Source organism: Equus asinus, chromosome 4 (assembly GCF_041296235.1).
Source record: "Equus asinus isolate D_3611 breed Donkey chromosome 4, EquAss-T2T_v2, whole genome shotgun sequence".
NCBI classification, from domain to species: domain Eukaryota; kingdom Metazoa; phylum Chordata; class Mammalia; order Perissodactyla; family Equidae; genus Equus; species Equus asinus.
Window position 1 is genome coordinate 18725267 of NC_091793.1, and position 18331 is coordinate 18743597.

Here is an 18331-nt window from a genome sequence, read left to right on the forward strand (position 1 = left end):
CCTCTGTGCTGACGAGCCACCGGCCCGGCCCTCCTGGGCTCTGTGAACGGCCTTGTCTTGCATCCTTTATGGCCAGTCGGCCGCAGAGGGAGGTAAGCGCATGGATTTAAGACGACCTCCACCGCGTGAGGCAGCCCCAGGCGAGAGTGCAGACCAGGAGGACTCGATAAATCTGTGAGGTGTGGATTCTCCTAAACCAAGGCAGAAACTGTCAGAACCCTAAGGTCCCTGGTGGATGGTGACAGCTTAGAAAAGGAGAGAAGCCCGTCCAGTTATGAAGAACAGGGGAAAGCATCGCAAGGAAGCCAGCAAACGAAACAGCAAAATGCCTCCTCTTGCCCATGCATTCTTGTGGCCGTGCATGTTGCAGGATGTATGTGGAGACTGCTGGACACAACCAAACCCATAGTGTATGGGACGGACAAACAATAGCCTGCAGGCACCACTGAAAAGACTCCTCGGGTACACGTAAGCTCCCCGTACGGTGTCTGCCTGCATCACTTCAAGGCACCCGACCGTCTTGGAGAACTTTAGAAATAAGTTGATAAAAAGGATGCGCGGAGTCCCCCATCTGACTCCTCTGCTCTGATGAGCCTCAGAACCGCGAGGAGCTGGCCGGGGGCTCAGCTAAGTGCTCAGGGCTGCTGTGAAGCTGCTAGATTCCTGCAGAGCCTAAATTCCATCAGGCATCAAATTCCAGCGTGCTGAGTGCAGGCAGGGGAGGTGACAGCCCCTGAGAGAGCCGCCCCTTCTCTCAGAAGGTCACAGTCAGCCGTCTTTGCTCATCTTCTCCCTGAGCTCTGTAACGTTGGGTCACCTCCGAATGTGAGGACAGGAGGACAAAGGAGGCCGACTGAGAGGGGACGAAGCCGAGAACTAAGGGTTAAAAAATGTTCTACAGAGCAAAACCTTGGCACAGCTTTCTAACTGCCGCTGTGCACGCTCAGCATAATCAACTGTTGTTTAAAACTAAGCGGGTCGTTCTGTCCCTCCTTAGTATGGGAGTGAGCGTCATCCCAGGAGGTCAAGGTCCGGATGTCAAGATTCAGCCTCACAAGGCCAAAAGCGGGCTAAAGATGCAAACTAGCCGGAAAAGTCCAGACAGTCAAGGGAAAAGCAATTCAGTCTTCAAGGCCAAACGCAGGCTGGTGGGAAGGCACCAACCCGCAGGGCCACACAGCCCCCACCCCTACCTAAAACCCCGGCACGTGCCCCCTGCCCCTACCGAAAACTCCAGATAAAAACCCCTACCTTTTCCCTCCCAGGAGGTGACCTGAGTTCTAATTCCCACCTCCTCATCTGGCTGCTTTTCCTTGCCCCAGGCCTGGCATTTCCAGTTTGAGGCCCTCCCGTGTGGCAGGTACGCCAACCTGTGTTTGTGTTCGGCAACAGAGAGAGGCAGCAAATTCACGGCCTGCCGGAAAGCTGTGAGATCTCTAAATGTGAAAATTTTGCTAATTCAAATTAACTTATTCAACGACCAAAAACAAAATAAACAGGCAACGAGAAAGCCAGTGGGTTGGACCAGCCCTGGTCCCAGGAGGCTGCGCTGCAGAGCGCGGCCCAGGATGGGGGGCTAACAGCAGGAGAGGCGGTTGTCACTCCAGCCAGAGCCTCATGCAAGACCTCTGCCAGCCTCACTTCCTCCAAACAGCCGTCTGGAGAGGTTGTAAGTCACTTAATTCAAAGCTGGGGGTGACACCTCCAAATCTGGATGGGCCCAGACCAGTGAGGAGCTGCTGTCTCCTGGGTGGGGGCACGGGCCCTATTGCCTCTGACATCCCCTCCCACCGACTGGGTGTTTGTGGGGCTGGCCCGGCAGGGTGAGGCTGGTGTGAGTGCTGGCAGGTCAGTCTGTGTCCCCAGCTCTGGGCGCAGCACCATCCTGCCCTCGGCCAGCTGCGGGCCCTGCCTGGGGCCCGGGCAGAGCCAGGCATGTTGGCCCAGTCAGACTGTGGGCCCGTGCCCTTGAGCAGCCTGGGCTAAGCTTCCTGGAGGCGTGGGCGTGGGCAGGCCCTCCTCACTTAGCTGCAGCCTGGGCCCCAGCCTAGTCTGTGCCGGCCGGGCAGCAGCACAGCCGCGTAGGCTCCGGGTCAAGCCTGGCAGCTCCTCGCTCGCTCACCAGTTTCCCCCTGCTCCACCCTGGGCTGGCCACCTCCCCTCCTGCGGGGTCTTGGGAGAGTCCCGAGGGGTAGGGAAGCCCTGGTGGGCCCAGCCTCGTCTGGATGACGCAGCCCAGACAGATCCAGCAGTAGGATGGGACCCATACCCTCCCCACACCCAGGAGTCCCACCCAAGTAAAAAGGCCACTGCCAAGAGGTTAGAAACTTTATTTGGCTTATAAGATCCCACGTTCGAGAGCGAGCTCGGAGCAGTGCAGAAAGCAGAGGACGCCGTTCCCCGGCTGGGCTCAGCCTGGACCCCTGCTGCAGCCACAGGTGTTCCCCTGGGCTGAGACCCAGACAGACCAGCCGACCTGGTGGCCATGAAAGCATGAAGGCCACCACCACTGACAATGCCTGACTGGCGGTGGCCGCAGTCCTCAGAGGGCAGGACACCTTCATTCCGCGAGCCGTCGGCTACTGCGCTGGCCCTGGTTGTCCCGCCACACGCGGTAGTTGAGCGTGGCCGCAAAAGCCAGCCAGACCAGGTAGGGGTAGAGCAGGCGGGCAGCCGGCGGGCTCACGTCCTGCCAGGCCACGGCCGTGGCTGCTGCCATGCCCCCCGTCAGCAGGAGGTCCACCAGGGCCTGTGGAGACACGGAGGCCTGGGGCTCAGTGCGCCCATGGGGGTGTGTCCAAGCTGCCCTCCATCTGCCCCTAAGTGACCCAGCCGAGCCCCTCCCCTGCTCTTGGCCTCAGTTTCCTCCCTGTAAAACGGGAGCATCACGCTGCCTGACCCATGCCGTGGGTGGGAGCGCACACCAGGTGTCACGTGGGTCTGCCTCTACAGGGGCCCCTAAACCCAAGCCGGTGACCCCATCCAGCCTCACTCAGAGCCCGCACGGCTGCCTTCACTGGAGGGAAACTGCTGTGGGGGGCGCCCAGGGGGCACAGGTCCCCCAAGAGCCCCTGAAGACACACTGACGTGAGCCGTGTGCCTCCCTCGCCCCTACCCTTAGACCCTGACCCGTGTAGGATGTGATGCCCCATGTCCCCAAGGGAAGGCCACCCCTCCACGGGCCGTCTCCAGGGACCAGGGAGAGAGGCCAAGGCCACTTACCCAACCCATTTGTCGGGCGCCAAAGAAGATGGGCGGCCATGCCCAGTTCAGGGCCAGCTGCCCAATGTAGAGGCCCAGGGGAACCACGGCCTCCTCTGAGAAGCCCCCCAGCTCTTTCCAGATCATGTAGGAGCCGTACCTGAAACAAAGGCCACGGGTCAGGGCATCAGTGAGGAAGAGGCCAGGAGCCTCCCTGAAGGGCAGGGAGCCACGCTCACCTCTGGGACAACACAGTGATGGCTCCAGCATGCCCTGCCATGGACTACCATGTGACCTCAGGGAAGTTGCTTGACTTCTCTGGGCCTTCATTTCTCACAGAGTCTCTCTGGGGATTCGAGCTAACACATCAGCAGTGCTTAAGCCGGTGCCTCGCACATGGGACGCTCCATAACTATTTTCCATTATTATCATCATCAGTGCTGTGAAGGGGGGACTGAGTGAAGAGGAGGATGCTAACCCAGCCAGGGGCACTGCAAAGAGGACGGGACATTTGGGCTGGGCCTTAGAAGATGAGTAGGAGTTTGCCAGGGAGCAGAAACAAGGATATGCCAAAGCTTAGAGGCAGGTGTGGGACCCTGAGTCAGCCTGTGTGACTGCAGGGAGGTGAGGCCGCAGAAGATGCGGCCTGGTCATGGGGGCTCTTAGGACCACAAGGGCAACAATAACACCATCAGTAATAATAGCTGACACCCTCCAGCACTGACACACCAGGCCCTGCTCTAGCTCTTTCCATGCATTGACTCATTTCATGCTCATGGTAACACTGAGGTGGGCAGCAGGATCACCTCCATTTCACAGGTGAGGAAACTGAGGCACAGAGAGGCGCAGCGACTGGCTAAGATCTCCTAGTAGGTAAAGTCAGGATTGGAACCCAGGGGGCCAGGGCCGGATCCGGGCTCTTTACTCTGTGGGGGTCTGACTTCCTCGGGGCCGCAGGAAGCCTCCTCGGGGTTCCAGCAAGAGAGGCTGCGGTCGCACCTCTGCTTTCTCAGGGTCTCAGCTAGGGAGAGAAAGCAGGACACAGGAAGCGCTGGGGGCCTGACTGGGGCTGGCAGGGGGCGGGGCCCGGGCCACACTCGGGTTTGGAGGACTGTCTGGTTCCCATCAGGACCATGGGGCCCCCGGCCTGGCCTCTGCTGCCTGCCCCCTGGGTGCCTGGCACCTGCCGGCCCACCCTGCACCGTGCGGGCGCAGAACCAGCAGGCCGGGAACATTCCAGGGGGGTGGGAGCTGTTCCCAGTGGCGCCACCAGAGGGTGCCCTCCCCGTGTGGTACCACCTTTCCTGCACGGCAATTCCCGGGACTGGCTCAGGGACTCTGGCAGCGGCCCTACTCGGCAGGCAGCCCTGTGTCCGTGGGAGGTCCCTTGTCACATGGAGGGTCGTGAAAATTAACCGAGACAACGCCTAGCCCTGGGCGGGTGCTCAGCAAATGGTAGCTACTATTATTGCAGTTGTTGTCACCGCTATTGATCTTGGAAGCATCCATGCTGCCCACGTCTGAACTTTGCACACTAAGCCAGCCTCACCCTGGAGTTGTGAAAACAGCCAGGATGACAGGGCGGGGTTAAGCCATCTGGCCGGCCCCCCCTCCATCCCCATCCCCAGGAGGCCCCAGAGGAAGAAGCTGAGTTGTGCAGCCAGCAGGTCCCACAGCTTCCTCCACCCTCACTTGCCAAACGAGGCAGGGAAGCCATGGGCGCTGCCCAAGGAGTTAAAACTCTGGAGGAGAAGCTCTGTCCTCAGGCCGCGCCCCCCGGAGAAGGGGGAGGGTGGCCCTGCCCTGCCCAGACCCACGTACCCCATGGCCGAGTACAGCGTGCCCCAGATGGGGCCCAGCGTCCAGTGGGGCGGGTGCCACCAGGGCTTCTGCAGGCTGGCATACCAGCGGAGGCCCTCTCCTAGGGCATAGCGGGAGCTCAGGAAGCCCCCCAGGCTGGGCGCCAGCGTGAAGGCCACAGCGGGCACCCAGGGCAGGACCATCGCTGCTGTGGCTGCTGTTCCAAGAAGTTCTGAAAGAGAAGACAGGGCTGGAATGAGAGGTGGGGGTGCTCCAGAGCTGGGGGGAGGCCTCCCTGAGCATTTCCTGGGGCCCTACTGTGCACAGACCCAGGGTCAAGTCTATCCTCTCCTTCAGCGTCACTGCACGTCCTGGGGAGGGTCTGCTACCAGCCTCATCACTCACTGATCCATCAATCAATTGAGGTGCTGCAAAGATGCACAAGGCAGGGAGGCTGGGTTCACACCAGCGGCCCCGCCATTGCAGCCCAAGGGTCCAGTGGACACAATTCCACCCAAACTCCTGCCCCCTACCCCCCCAGGAGGCTGCCCGAGCTGGCAGGAGCCTCTCAGGTGACCCCGTCCCCACAGTCGGCTCCACCTGAGCTCCTCCCCCAGCTGCCAGGGTCCTGTGCCCTCTCACCTTTGACCGTGGGTCTCCTGGCAAGTGACCCCTTCTCTCTGCCCCCTCATTCAAGGCCAGTTTGGGTCTCCTCCTCCAAGCCCCTCCTCCCCAGGCTGACGACCAGCCGGAGGCTCTGCGAGGCCTGCGCCCACACCCTGCACTTTATGTTCTAGTACTTCTCATTCATTCGTTCATCATTCATTCATTCATTCGACAACTGGTATCAGACAGAGCTTGGCTTAAACCCCGGCTCCCCACTGACTCACTGTGACTTCAGGAAAATCACTTCAACTCTCTGGGCCTGCCTCAGTTTCCCCCTCTGTAGAATGGGATATTAACATTGCCTGCCTAGGCCCAGCCCAGTGGCCCACAGGCCTACTCTAAAATCTCTCTGTGCCAGAGAGGGAGAGCAGCCTGCCTGGGATCACACAGCACTCTGGAGCCAGGCTTTGCCCGGGTCAAAAAGCTGCTCCCACCCTGATGTTCAGGGCCGCTGAGGTGGTAGGTGGGAAGGGACAGGAGTCAGCAAGAGTTCAAGGCTAGTGAGGCCCCTTCAGCAGCCCTGAGGGGCTGGCAGGGCTCAGGGCAAGGAAAGCCCCAGTCTCAGGCCTGGGTGATGCCACTCCCAGGGCTGGGGACCCAGTCATCAGGTTCCCCGTCATGCTCGTCGGCCATGTGCCCTGCCCAGCAGCCCCAAGATCTGCCCTGAGACCCACTGGGCGCCCAGCAGGCGAGGCTCCCAGAAAGCTGAGTTGCTCATTGGGGCTCAGAGTCCAGAGAGAGGGCAAGGCGGATCCTAGGCTGGACATCTGGGACCAGCTCTGCCCAGACCTGCTGTAGGACCCTAAGCCTGTCAGCACCCCTGACCGGGCCTCAGTTTCACCATCATAAAACGAGGGGGCTGAGCTCCCTCTGACATGCTCGGATCCTAGGTGGAGAATCTGGGGTGTCCTCTGCCGAGATAAGATACCACAAGTGATTCAGTTCAGCAAACCTGCAGCACGGCCTGCTGGGGTGGGGGTGGGGGACCCCAGGTGGGCGGAGCGGGAGAGGCCCCGAGAGGGACACAGCCCTGAGAAAGGGCCCCCTGACCCGGAATCAGGGAGAAGACGGTGCTGCAAGGACAGTGAGCACTTTCTCCACAGGGACAGGAGGGGAAAGCAGTCAGGGTGGAGAGAATGACAAGGCAGGTGAGTGTGGCTGTGGGCTGGAGGGGAGGTGGCTGGGGGCGCAGATGCAAGGAAGAGGCTGTGCTCCCTCTGGCGGCTGTGGGAGCCACCAGGGCCTCAAGCAAAGGTCGAAGGCCGCCCGGGGGAGGGGCTGCCACGGGCCTGGGGCTCCTCGAAGCTCCATGAAATGCAGAAGCAACCTCAGTGCCCAACAGCTGGGGACAATTAAAGGCTGGGCAGCCCCCAAATCCAGCTTCTGAGGACTCTGACAATGTGAAAAGTGTTGTCAACACAACGTTAAGTGAAGAAAGCTGAATATAAAATTGACTACAGAATGATCCCAATTTTAGAGAAAAAGAGATAACAGATATGCACTTTAACAACTGTAACAAATTCACGAAGATGTTAGCAGCCGTCCTAATGGTAAACCGAACATTGCCTGGGGAACAGCTGTAGGCCCGGCGCAGGCAGAGCCTGAACCTGAACATCGTCGAGGGAGCACCACCATCGCATCCCACCTGCCATGACGAGCCGAGGCACAGAGCAGGCGGGCGTTCGCCCAGGGCCCCTCTGCAAGCGGGCCGCTGGGGATTCAGAGGCCCGCATGCAGCAGCGGGATTTATGATGCTCTGTTCATTACAGCATTATTGTTTTCCAAAATGTCTAGAATGAGCATAATTTTAAATGGAACAGAGTGTCGGGCATCCCGCAGACTCCAGCTCTGCCATTTAGGGACTGTGATCCCCCTCTCCCTGGGCCTGTCTCCTTGCCTGTTGAATGGGGACAGTTACCCCACCCCCAAGGTCTCTGCAAGGATGAACTGTGATGATGAACGCTGCCGAGGGCTGGGTATGTGATACAGGCCCAGGCTGTCTCTCCCTCCCCCCTGCTCCTGCCCAGCCCTCTGGCTTCCAGGGTGCATGTAACTGTTCCTGGGCTGGGGGTGACCGTCACAATATGAAGGGCCACCTCCCCCGGGGCTGGGAGAGCACTGGCCCTGTGCTGCTGTCAGGTAGGTGTGGAGCTCTGGCCCCAGAGCCTTGGGACCTGGCCACCAGCCGGGCTCATCACTGTGTCACCTTGAGCAAGCCCAGGCCAGCTCAGTCCTCTTTCTCACCTACGCAATGGGGACATAACATGTTGACTCCACAGCAAGGGGACAGTATTTAGGCAATCTTAGTGAGCTGTGTTCAATGCGTTAGGCCCACCCTGGAACGTGACAAGGGCTGGGCAGGTGAGAGGCCTTCACACCATACTGACCCTCACATACAGATAGGGAAACTGAGGCCCAGGGCCAGGGGGTCAGGCACTGAACTGGCCAGACCTCAGGTCTCCTCAGGGTGACCATATGTGCCTTTTTCCAGGACAGTCCCCCTTTATGCCCACTTTGTTCTAAACTAAAGGCGCCCCTCCACTCTCAGAAGTGTCCCTTTCACAGGACATCAAGGTTAACGCCACCAGCATCAGACACGTGGGCATCATGAACCCCTGACAGGAGCACAGAGTGGACAGCCTGCTGTGCTCTTCTTGCCCAAAAGGCAAATCCCCAGTGTAACGACGAGAAAACCTCAGACGGTGCCAGATGGAGGAACATCCTACAAGACACCTGACAGTACTCTAGCGCTTTCCAAAAGTGTCAAGGTCAGGAAAGACCAGGAAAGACAGAGAAAATGTCACCGACCGCAGGAGACTAAGGAGAAATAACACAGAACACAATGAGGGCCCCAGATGGAGTCAGGGGCCGAGTGAACACACCACTGGGAAGCCTGGAGGGGCTGGAGCGGGGTCCGCGGTTGCCAGCACAGGGTTAAAGGGAAGCCAGGTGAAGGGACTGCGGAAACTCTGGACCGCTTTTGTAACTTTTCCGTAAGTCTAAAATTAGCTCAAAATAAAGTGTTAGGAAAGAAGCATCCTGGCTTGGACAGTAAGTTGCACAGTCCCTACTTACGTGCAATACTTGTCACCGCATCCGTCCCTGACACCAGGCCCAGACCCCGCTCCACCCCAGGCCCCTCGCAGCCGCCACTTCCACCATATCACCCCCGCCCAAGACCCTCAGCAGCTCCTGTCTAGTTGTTTTCTGTTTCTTTAATTGAGGTGAAATCTGTACGACGTAAAATTCACCATTCGAAGTACACAATCCAGGGGCGCTCAGTGCGTCCCAACGTCGTGCCACCACCATCCGCATCAAGTTCTAAAACATGTCCATCTCCTGAAAGAACCGTCGTACCCATTAGCACTGCCTCCTCATTCCTCCCTCCCCCTGCTAGCCCCCAGTCCACGTTCTGTCCCTATGATTTACCTTTTCTGGACGTTTCCTGTGAACAGAATCATACCATGCATGGCCTTCTGGGTCTGGCTTCTTTCTCTGAGCATCGTGTGTCCCAGGTTTACCCACACTGAAGCATGTCCATACTTCTTCCCAAAGGCTGTGGGCAGGGCGCTCGTGTCACCTGCCACAGCACCCAGCTGGTGGCCAGGAAGTCCCCACACAGGACTCGCCCACTGTGCCAGCTGACCGGGCCCTGCAGCCCACCATCCAAGGCTCCCACTGTGCAGAACAAAGCGAGGCCCACAAGGAGGTGGCGGCTCCCCGCAAGGCGTCAGTGGAGCCCCGAGCTCCTGCCCCCGCCCCACGCTGCCCCTTCACGGGCCTGGCTGTGCTTACGCTCCACGGGGCCTGCAGAATCGGAGGGTCTGCCCAGCCCGAGGGCCAGGAAACAGGGAGGCCAGATGCCCACGTGGAGAGCGCCTGGCAGGCAGCTTCCTGGGGCCTCTTGGGGACTGCCTGGCTCTGAATCATCCGACTGGGGGACCCACCAAGCTGAGTCACGCCGGGCTGGGCTGGGCTGAGCTGGGCAGCTGGCCCAGGCAGGGCTGAGAGAGATTCGCTCTGAGATGGGGCCCCAGGGAGGGCCAAGGAGGGCCAAGGAGCCCCCAGGGCGGGAAGGGGCTCGGGACTCAGGCAGAAGGGCAAGGTCACCCATCTGCCCTTTACTTCTATCTCCATCAGAAAGGGACTCAGAACCTAGACCTTGGCTTGCCTCCAATCTGTTTGGGGACCCCAGGCAAAGCTCCTCCCTGGGCCTCAGTTTCCCTTATGTCAGGTGGGTATAACCTGCCCTGCCTGCTTCATGGGGTCATGGGGAGACCCAAGAGAGGACCAGGCGAGTGAGGGGCTGCGAGTATCAGTGTTCGGGGCCACTCACCCCCTTTTCTCTGGGGGAAGAGCAGCCCCGTGCACAGACCCAAGGCTGAGCCGGCGTCAGGTAGGCGGCCTCTGGACCCTCAGGGGTGAAACTGTCTCTCAGGAGACACCCCGCCGAGGCCTGGGCCTCTCACAGGGGAGCACCTCCAGAACAGAGGCTCAGGATCTGGGGTCAGCAGAAGGTTCTAGGCTTCTGGGGAATGAGCAGTGGGGGTGGTTCTTGGCGGAGCGTGTGCTGGAGGCCAGGCCGGCCTCCTCCTGACGGTCATTACTTCACTTATTCTTCACAGCGGCCGCAGGGGAGGGGACCAGCTGCTTCCCTTCTCAGGCTCCCGAGCCACACGGCCCTCTCAGCCTCCACAGTGGACTCATTACTATTCCCACTGTCCAGATGAGGAAACTGAGGCACAAGGAGTCACAGGACTTCCCACATCTGTGTGACTCTGAAACCCACAACATCCCCACTCCTCAGCTGGGAGTCTGGGGGCCTCAGCTCTGGGCCACACAGCCATTCACGATGGCCTCCCCCTCTCAGCCTCCTGTCTCATCCCCAGAGGCCTTCAGGGCTGAGGGCGGGCTCAGGCCCACAGGCTGCTCCCACCCCACCTCAGCATTCCACCCTCTGCCCAGGGCCAGAAGGTTCTGTCAGGGCCAACAGCCTCACTCTCTCCAGCCCCAGAGCCAATGTCCCAGCCCCCACAGGGTAACAGACCCCAGCTCAGCCCACTGGAGGCAGTTAGAGGATCTCAACCCTCCTGGCCCCCAGGATGGGACCCAGGATCTCCCATCCTTGAGATGCTTCACTCTTGCCACTAGGGTCTCACCTCCCCTGTCTCCGTGTCCCCATCTGTGAAGTGGGGCTGAGCCAGTGGCTCTCTGGGGGATCCTGTTCTCTGAGACCACCCTATAGAAGGTGACGGAAACTGCTGCCCAGAAACAGAATGAAGAGTTTTGCCATCTCTCTCGGCCCCTCCCTCTCCGGCTGTAGCCAGCCCTCCAGGTCCCCTCTCTCCCGCAGCCATCACTGTCCTAGGGACTTGTTTTAAGGCTCCTGTTTTTTTTTTTTTTTCATGACTCACAGGTAATCTTCCTCATTATAAACTTTTGAATCTTTTTCATGATGAAAGTATGCAATGGAACAGACAACGGTCTGGAAGGATCCACATCCCCCCGGTAACTGGAGAGGTCTGGTAGAGGGCGGGGCTGGGGATGACAAGGGGGAATTCACTTCACGGAGAAGGACTACCTTTTTAAACACAGAGAGCGTCTTCAGGCATTGCTTGCACAATCAGAATGAAGCAAAAGAAAACACAAATAAAAGAAACACAGAAGTAAAAATAAAATAATGGAAAAGCAGAAGTGTACGCAGTAAAAAGTGGGTTCCCACCTTCTGAGCCCAGACTCCTGGCCCCACCCCTGAGTGACCCACCGGCAACGGTTTCTGGCACATCAGCCGGATATGGTTCAGTCATGGCCTGGCACAAATGTGTACACACACACACACACACACGCACACACACCCCAGGCAGAGAAAGTGGGCTCCGGGCCATGGGGAAGGAAGCAACGCTTTTGAAACAGACCACACTGGTTCAAAGCCTGGCTCCACCACTGTGGCTCTGGGACCCTGGACAAAGCTTCCCGGGTGAGCCTCAGTTTCCCCCAGTTCCAAGGGCTCCCTTGGGGATGCAGGGTTCCCTCTGAGCCTCCCTCTGGGGTGCCGAGCAGCCCTCCGGAGACTGAGAAGAAGACACCCTGTATCCCTTCTCCACACAGAAGCTTGCTGCCTCCCTCCCGTGCTCCTCAGCTTGTCTCACGGCCAGTGGGCCAGCGCTGTTGCTCGCCGAGAATGGACACCTGGCTCCCGCTGCCCTGCGGGGCTCCCCACTCCACCCCACAGAGGCACCGGGGACTCTCAGCCCACAGCCCGGTGGCTCATCCTTCTGGTCCATGTCTGCTGTGTGCCAGCACCCTGGGCGCGTGATTCGTGGACACAGCCTCCTCTGCTTTCCTCTCCTTGCCCATGACCCTTTTGGACCCTTTTGGCTTAGTCCATGACAACCTCAGTCACTTGTCCCTCCGGCTGTCAAGCCAAGGGCACCTGGCTGGTACCAGCTACCATTGTGCCCTAGCAGGTGACCCAGAGAGGCACCCAGCTCAGGCCAGGCCACCGGCATCTGCGAGGCGACTCAAGCACTCAGCAGTGTGTTTGCAGGTGGAAGCCCCACGCCCCTCCCACCCGGGCTCCGAGCTCCTTTGCAGGAGGGGCAGGGGAGGCACGTCCTAGAGGATGCTCTGCGCACAGCACCTGAGCACTGGACTGGGAATCTAGGCACCCGGTTCTAAGGCCTGGCCGGACCCTAACTATCTGGGTAAATAACCTCCGCGATTAGGCCTGGGTTTCCTCCCGTAGACATGAGGGGTCTCAAGTGGATCAGGAGCCCGAGGTCTCCCAGGCATTTTGTGACCCCCATGGTACCCGGCTCAACCCCTCCCGCGCTCCCCGGCCACGGTTTATTCATCTGCGGAATGAGCGGGAGAGGGGTGTCCGGCCACCCGCGGGGCACGAGCGACCCTGCGAGCGAGGGCGGGGCGGGGTGGGCGGGGTGGCGCAAGTTCCCCTCGGGTCTCCCCCTCTCCGGCCGGAATCAGGCGGCACAGGACCCCGAGCGCGGAAGCCAGGGCCCGGGCCACCCACCGCCCCGCCAGCTGACCCGGTAGCCGAGCCCCAGGGCTGCCCCCGGCCGCCCCCTGGGGTCCCCTCCCCGCGGCTCCCGCCTACCAGTTCCCGCCTGCCTCAGTTTCCCCTCGGGCCCCGCGCCGGCGAGCGGGCGCTGTCGGGGGTCGCACCTGCGCGGGGCCCCCCTGCCGCCGCCCCTCGGCTCCCGGTCCCCACTCACCAGCGACGAGAACCCGTCCGGGGAAAGGCACTGCGCGGCCGGGAATGGTGGCCGCGGTCCCTGGCCTGCCCCGCCCCGCCCCGCCCCGGGCCTCGCCCCGGCCCCGCCCCCGGCCCCTCCCCGCTTGGCTGGAAGCCCGGGGCCGCCGGAGCCGGAGCTCGCTGGTCCCCGCCGCCCAGCCAGCGGGACGCGCCTCTGCGCCCCCGCGCCGCGCTCCTTCCCACGGTGACCGCCGCGCGCGGGGCAGACTGTCGGCAGGCAGGTCGCTTCTCTTCCGAGCGTCACTTTTCCCATGTGTAAAATGGACACCAGAGACCCTCCTCGGGGATGGCAATTACGGCAGACAGCAAAGCCGTGAGCATCCTCCCACACAACAGCCCTGCCCCCCAATCTCGGGAGGAGCACCCCAGTTCCTTCAGCCGTTGCCCAGGACGCGGAGGCAGCGCTGCACTCTTAGTCCTGGCTCAGCCGCTTTGTTGAGGCTGGTTCTCTCCGCCTCCATCTCCTCATCTGTAAAATGGGCACAGCCTCGTGGGGATGAGGAGGAGGAGGATGCCACGCGGTAACGCAGGCAGGGCGCCTCGCAGACGCTTGGCGCTCAGTGAGTGGAGGCTGCGATCATCACAGCCTGGTGGCCTCCAGTTTGCCAGGGCCACCCTGATGGGACCCGCGTGCCCAGCTCCAGGCCATGGCCACCTCACTTCCTCATCTTGCTCAGCTTTATTTCTGCAGCCCAGGGCCTGTCCCCGCCACGGTGGGCTGACTTGGCATGGCAGGGCCCCTCAGCCCACAGGAGCCACATTGCCCAAACCGGTCCTCCAGGGGCCAAGGTGAACTGCGGCTACCTCTCCCGCTGGCACAGCGGCCTCGGGGGCCACAATCTGACTTTCCTAGGCCCTGGCATCTTGGTCATGGTGGACCCTTCCTCCTTCGACTGAACTGGTATAAAGACAGGTATGATCCAGGTTGGATTCTGTTCATCTTTTTCTTGTGATTTTTAAAAATAATTAAGACATTTTCCTGGGTCCCTCAGAGTATGGTGGCCCCAGACACTGTGGCTGCTGTTCTAACGGAGTCCATCTGGATGTGCCCCATCCCCCTGCACCCCATCCCCCGGCACCCCCCCTCCCCCAGCCGCCAGCCCTCATCCTCTTCCTGGAAGGAGGTGCCCGTGGCTTTGCAATGTGGCAAACTCTCCTCCCCCGGAAGACCGGTGGGGAGGAGGCCGTGTGGCTTCCCTCTGCCTCCAACTCTGCTGTACTGGCCCTAGGCCCTCCGGGAGGCAGAGATGTCTGTCCCTAAGTATCTGCCGCATGCCTGGGCCAAAGGGAGGGGCTGCAAACAAACTCACAAGGCCCTGCCCTCGCGCAGTTCACGCCCTTTTCACAGACGAGACCCTGCGAGTCAGACGGGCCCGCTGCTGCCTGGGGGTTGGCACTGCAGGTCTAGATACAGATGTGGACGCCCCATCCTGTCGGGCTGGGAGCCGCCCATTACTTGTGCCTCCTTTCTCTCTAGGACCACTGACCCCACCTGAGCCTGGGCAGCAGCCACAGCCCCCAGCTGGCCCCCAGCTCCCCTCTTGTCCCCTCCATGCCCCTCCTCTGCTCGGGACCCTCCACGGCTCTCACTGCCTCAGGATCCAGCCTGAGCCTTTTCCCTGCTACTCGAGGCCCTGCCTGGCTGGGATCAGGGCCCAACTGCCCTACCCTTTCCCACCCCATGCCTTTGCACAGACTTCCCCCCTGCCTGCAGACCCTTCACCTCCACCCTGGGCATCTCCATGTGTCCAAGTCGGACTGCTCTCCAGCATCACCCCAGGAAGCTCTTCCAGAACCCCAACTCTAAGACAGCAGTGACCTCTGAACTCCACAGCACTGAGCACAGGAGCCTCTCTTGGGTGTTTGGCACATGGCAACCTCAAGAAACACATATAATGAGCACCTCGGGGTGCCCAGCTCTGGGCTGGACCCCAGAGGATACAACACAAGCAAACCCAGCCCCTGGCCTCAGTCCATCCAAGGAGGAGGCATGGAAAACAACCCCCCCAATCCCCAGAGGATTGAGCCCACCTCCTGTGCTCAGAGAGGTGAAGGGACATCCCTGAGGTCACACAGCTGATCGGTGATGGAGTCAAGATTCACACCCAGGCAGTCCAGGGCCTGCACTCCTACCTATCCTGTCATTCGGCTCTGAATTCCAATGTGACTCAAGTACCGTACCTCCTTATATTTCATGTGTTTACTTTATTACATGAGTAATTCATATTTATGGTAAAATTGGAAAATACAGACAAAAAAGAAAAAATGAAGTCACCCACTCTCCCATCACCCAGAGCAAAGCACTGCCGCCACCTTCCTGAGCTTTTCCGTGCCTTACTCTAAGCATGTGCACATGTGCCTTTACAAGAATGTCTTCATGCTGTAAATGTTTTTGCTATTTGTAAATGGTCTTACAATAAATCAGAAACCTCTTTCTACATTAACAAACATTTGTCTACATTGTTTTTTGTTTTTGTTTTTGTTTTTGTTTTGGTGAGGAAGATTGGCCCTGAGCTAACATCTGTGGCCAATCTTCCTCTTTTTTTTTTCTCCCCAAAGCCCCAGTTCATAATTGTATATCTTGTTGTGAGCCATTCTAGTTCTTCCACATGGGACGCCGCCACAGCATGGCTTGATAAGCTGTGTGTCTGTCCCCACCCAGGATCCGAACTCGCGAAACCTGGGCCACTGAAGTGAAGCACGCAAACTTAATCACTATGCCACCAGGCCAGCGCCCTACATTGTTTTTCTTAATTGTGAGATGTTCCATATAAATGGAAATGTGTATCAAACACTTGTGTGCCCTTTAAAATAATAATAAAAAGACACCCGTGTGTCTGCCCCCTGGGTTAATGAAGAGAAGATTCCTGGTCCCCTGGGGCCTCCTGGTGCCCTCTCCAGGGATTCCTCCCCACCATCCCGGAGTCACCTCATCTTGACTTGTGGGTTGGAAACGGCCTTGCTTCCCTTTAGAGTTTTATTAACACCACCTAGGATGTTTCCCCGAGCGCTATATTGAACAGCTGATGGCCAGACCAGAGGAGGACCCCCAGGAGGGCAAACTGAACTGAGCCTCTGGGGCACAGACTGGCCTCAGCCTCCCCGAGCAATTACATGGCCCCTTCTGGGGCAGTCGGAGGGCAAGGTTAGGGGAGGCTCCCCTGTCCGCATGGCTGGCAGGGCCGTGGCATGGGCATTCAGCAGGAAATGGCCAGAGTTGTGGGCTCTTCCGTCTGCTTGCTTCTGAGCTCACTGTATCTGTGCTCCGATCTCAAGAGGAGGGGCGGACACTGCTGTGAGGGAGAACCAGTGTCCTCAGCTGAGACAGGCAGCAGGGCATGGAGGAGAGAACAGGGTCTCATGAGCCTGTGATCAAGACCTGTCAAATTCAGCCAAGATCCTGGGCCGGGCTCCTGAGGGATTCTGTTCTTAAACAGGCAGTACAGTGGCAGCTGGCATCTTGGTGACAACAACCCTCAGAACATCCTTGGAGTCACACTTCTCCCAACTGGACTGGCCACTCACAGGCCTGGTGCACATGTCATCCTGGGGTCTCTCTTCATCACCACCCTAGGGATGCCCTTGACCCCTCTGCTTGCCGGCTCCTCATTTCCTGCATGGCACATCCTCGCCTTTCTTGGTTCCCTGCATTCGTGATGAGCCCATCCTCCAGGAGTTCTTGAGAAAGACTGCTTAGGAGGCGTCATGTTTGAAATCCTGCACTCTAGCCATGGTTGACTGATGCTTGGCTAAGAATTCGAAGTTGGAGATCCTTGCCCTTGAGCATCATGCAGACTTGCCGTCCTCGAGCTGCACGGTGCTGATGAGCAGGGTGGACTCAGTCCATGTTTTGAGCCTTTGTATGTAACCTGTTTTGTTCTTCCTGGAAGATTTTAAGATTTTTGTACCCAGAGTTCTGAAATCTCGAACTGATATTCCTCTATGTGGGTCTAATTTCACCCATTGTGCCAGCGCTCAGAGGGCCCTTTCATACGGGAAACATGGCCTTTATTTTTCGGAAATTGAACCATCTTTTGGATGATTTCCTTCCCTCTGTTTCCTCACTTCTCTTTCCGGAGCCCCTATTACTCAGAACCCTAGTCTGCTCTTCTAACTTCCTTTTCCCTCCTACTTCTCACGTTCTGCTTTTTTGCTTTACCTCCTGTGTGGTTTCCTCAGCTTTCTCTTCCTGGCCTTCTACTGAGCTTTTCAATTCTGCGATCCTGTTTTTAATTTCTAAGGGGTTATTTTTTGTTTTCCGAGTGTTCTTTTTTTTTTTATAACTTCCTGTTCATTTTTCATGGATGCAGTGTCTTCTCGTACCTCTCAACTATCAATGACAGTTTTCTTACAACAGTTATTTTCTTCTCGCATCATAGTCTCTGAATCTCATGCATTGGCTCCCCCATCCCCATTTGTAAGAGGCTTTCCTCACATGCTTGGGAATCTTTGGTTGCCTGCTCGTGATTAAAAGAAAGGAGGGAAATAAGTCTGCGGATGGTATTTGTTGGCTTAGCTTTACTGTAAAGTTAAACTTGGTGGGTCATTTGTCTAGGAACTTCCTGGAGTGTCAACATCTTTAGGATTTCCTTCTTGGACTGGGCAGATTCCCTAAGGTCCTCAGTCCCTTGCCTGGAGGGTAGCCGTCTGGCCCGAGGTTTCTGGGGCTCAGCTGGGGGGAAGCACTGGAGGTAGTCTCCGCTTTCTCAGTCAGTCTACACCTGTTTCAGCAGAGTACCCACATTCACCGCTGCCCCTGGTGTGCCCAGCCCTTTGCAGAGGTAAACCCTCGGTGTTCGCCAGAATGAGAGAGGGGCATCCGCCAGTGACTGGAGAGAGGGAGGGGATCTAAAGATCTCAGTGTTCTTCAAACACACCTTCCAATAGTCCTCTTTATTTCAGCCTTCTTCCACCCTCAGATCGAGCGGCAGCTGGTGCTGCCAGTTCCTGAGCTTTCGAGGATTCTGTTGCATGAATAAGGGTTGCTTCTCAGCTTTCCCCAGTTTCGGGAGGAATTTGGCTGTCTGGAGTGGGCTAAGTCCAGTAATACTGGTCTTCCTGCTTCCCAGCTTCCAGAGAGCCTGCTGCTAGGCCCTCCTTTTCTGCTGTCCCTGTCCTTGTGGATTTGTCTTCAAAAGATTCCTGCAGTGTGGGTTTACGGGCTTCTGGAGGCCGTGTGCGCTCTATTCATGTCTCAGCCTGAAACTCTCCTCCACGTCTTGGATGACCACGGCGTTGAGTAGATTTGCCATCATCCGTTGAGCTCATCTCCTCTAGTTAGATATGCAGCTTATTTCCATTTTTCCTCATCAAAAGCAAGGCTGCCGGGGATGTCCTGAGAGTGAGATCTCCGTTCATTTGATTCTTTTCTTAGCAGAAACTCACTGAAGG

General features: G+C 58.4%; 1 protein-coding gene across 3 annotated transcripts; it reads right to left on the reverse strand.

The window, feature by feature from the left end:
• Positions 1-2313: 2313 nt before the first annotated feature.
• TSPO (translocator protein) lies at positions 2314-12992 on the reverse strand. Of its 3 annotated transcripts, XM_070506760.1 has the most exons (5): positions 9463-9595; positions 9097-9223; positions 5023-5233; positions 3223-3361; positions 2314-2749 (listed from the first exon to the last, which is right to left on the reverse strand). In XM_070506760.1, exons 3-5 carry the CDS (start codon positions 5202-5204, stop codon positions 2561-2563), a joined length of 510 nt encoding a protein of 169 aa, XP_070362861.1. In that variant the 5' UTR covers positions 5205-5233; positions 9097-9223; positions 9463-9595; the 3' UTR covers positions 2314-2560. The 3 variants fall into 3 exon arrangements, with proteins under 3 accessions (XP_070362861.1, XP_044634170.1, XP_014719894.2); XM_044778235.2 differs by lacking the exons at positions 9097-9223; positions 9463-9595 and adding an exon at positions 12900-12992; XM_014864408.3 differs by having other exon boundaries at positions 9097-9608.
• Between the last annotated feature and the right edge of the window lie 5339 nt (positions 12993-18331).

Excerpts from the sequence above, each read along its gene's own strand:
- TSPO (XM_044778235.2), bottom strand. The coding sequence starts at position 5,204 with ATGGTCCTGCCCTGGGTGCCCGCTGTGGCCTTCACGCTGGCGCCCAGC. Across the intron at positions 3,362-5,022 it reads ACGCTGTACTCGGCCATGGG|GTACGGCTCCTACATGATCT; the intron begins GTACGTGGGTCT and ends CCTTTGTTTCAG. Across the intron at positions 2,750-3,222 it reads GCGCCCGACAAATGGGTTGG|GCCCTGGTGGACCTCCTGCT; the intron begins GTAAGTGGCCTT and ends GTGTCTCCACAG.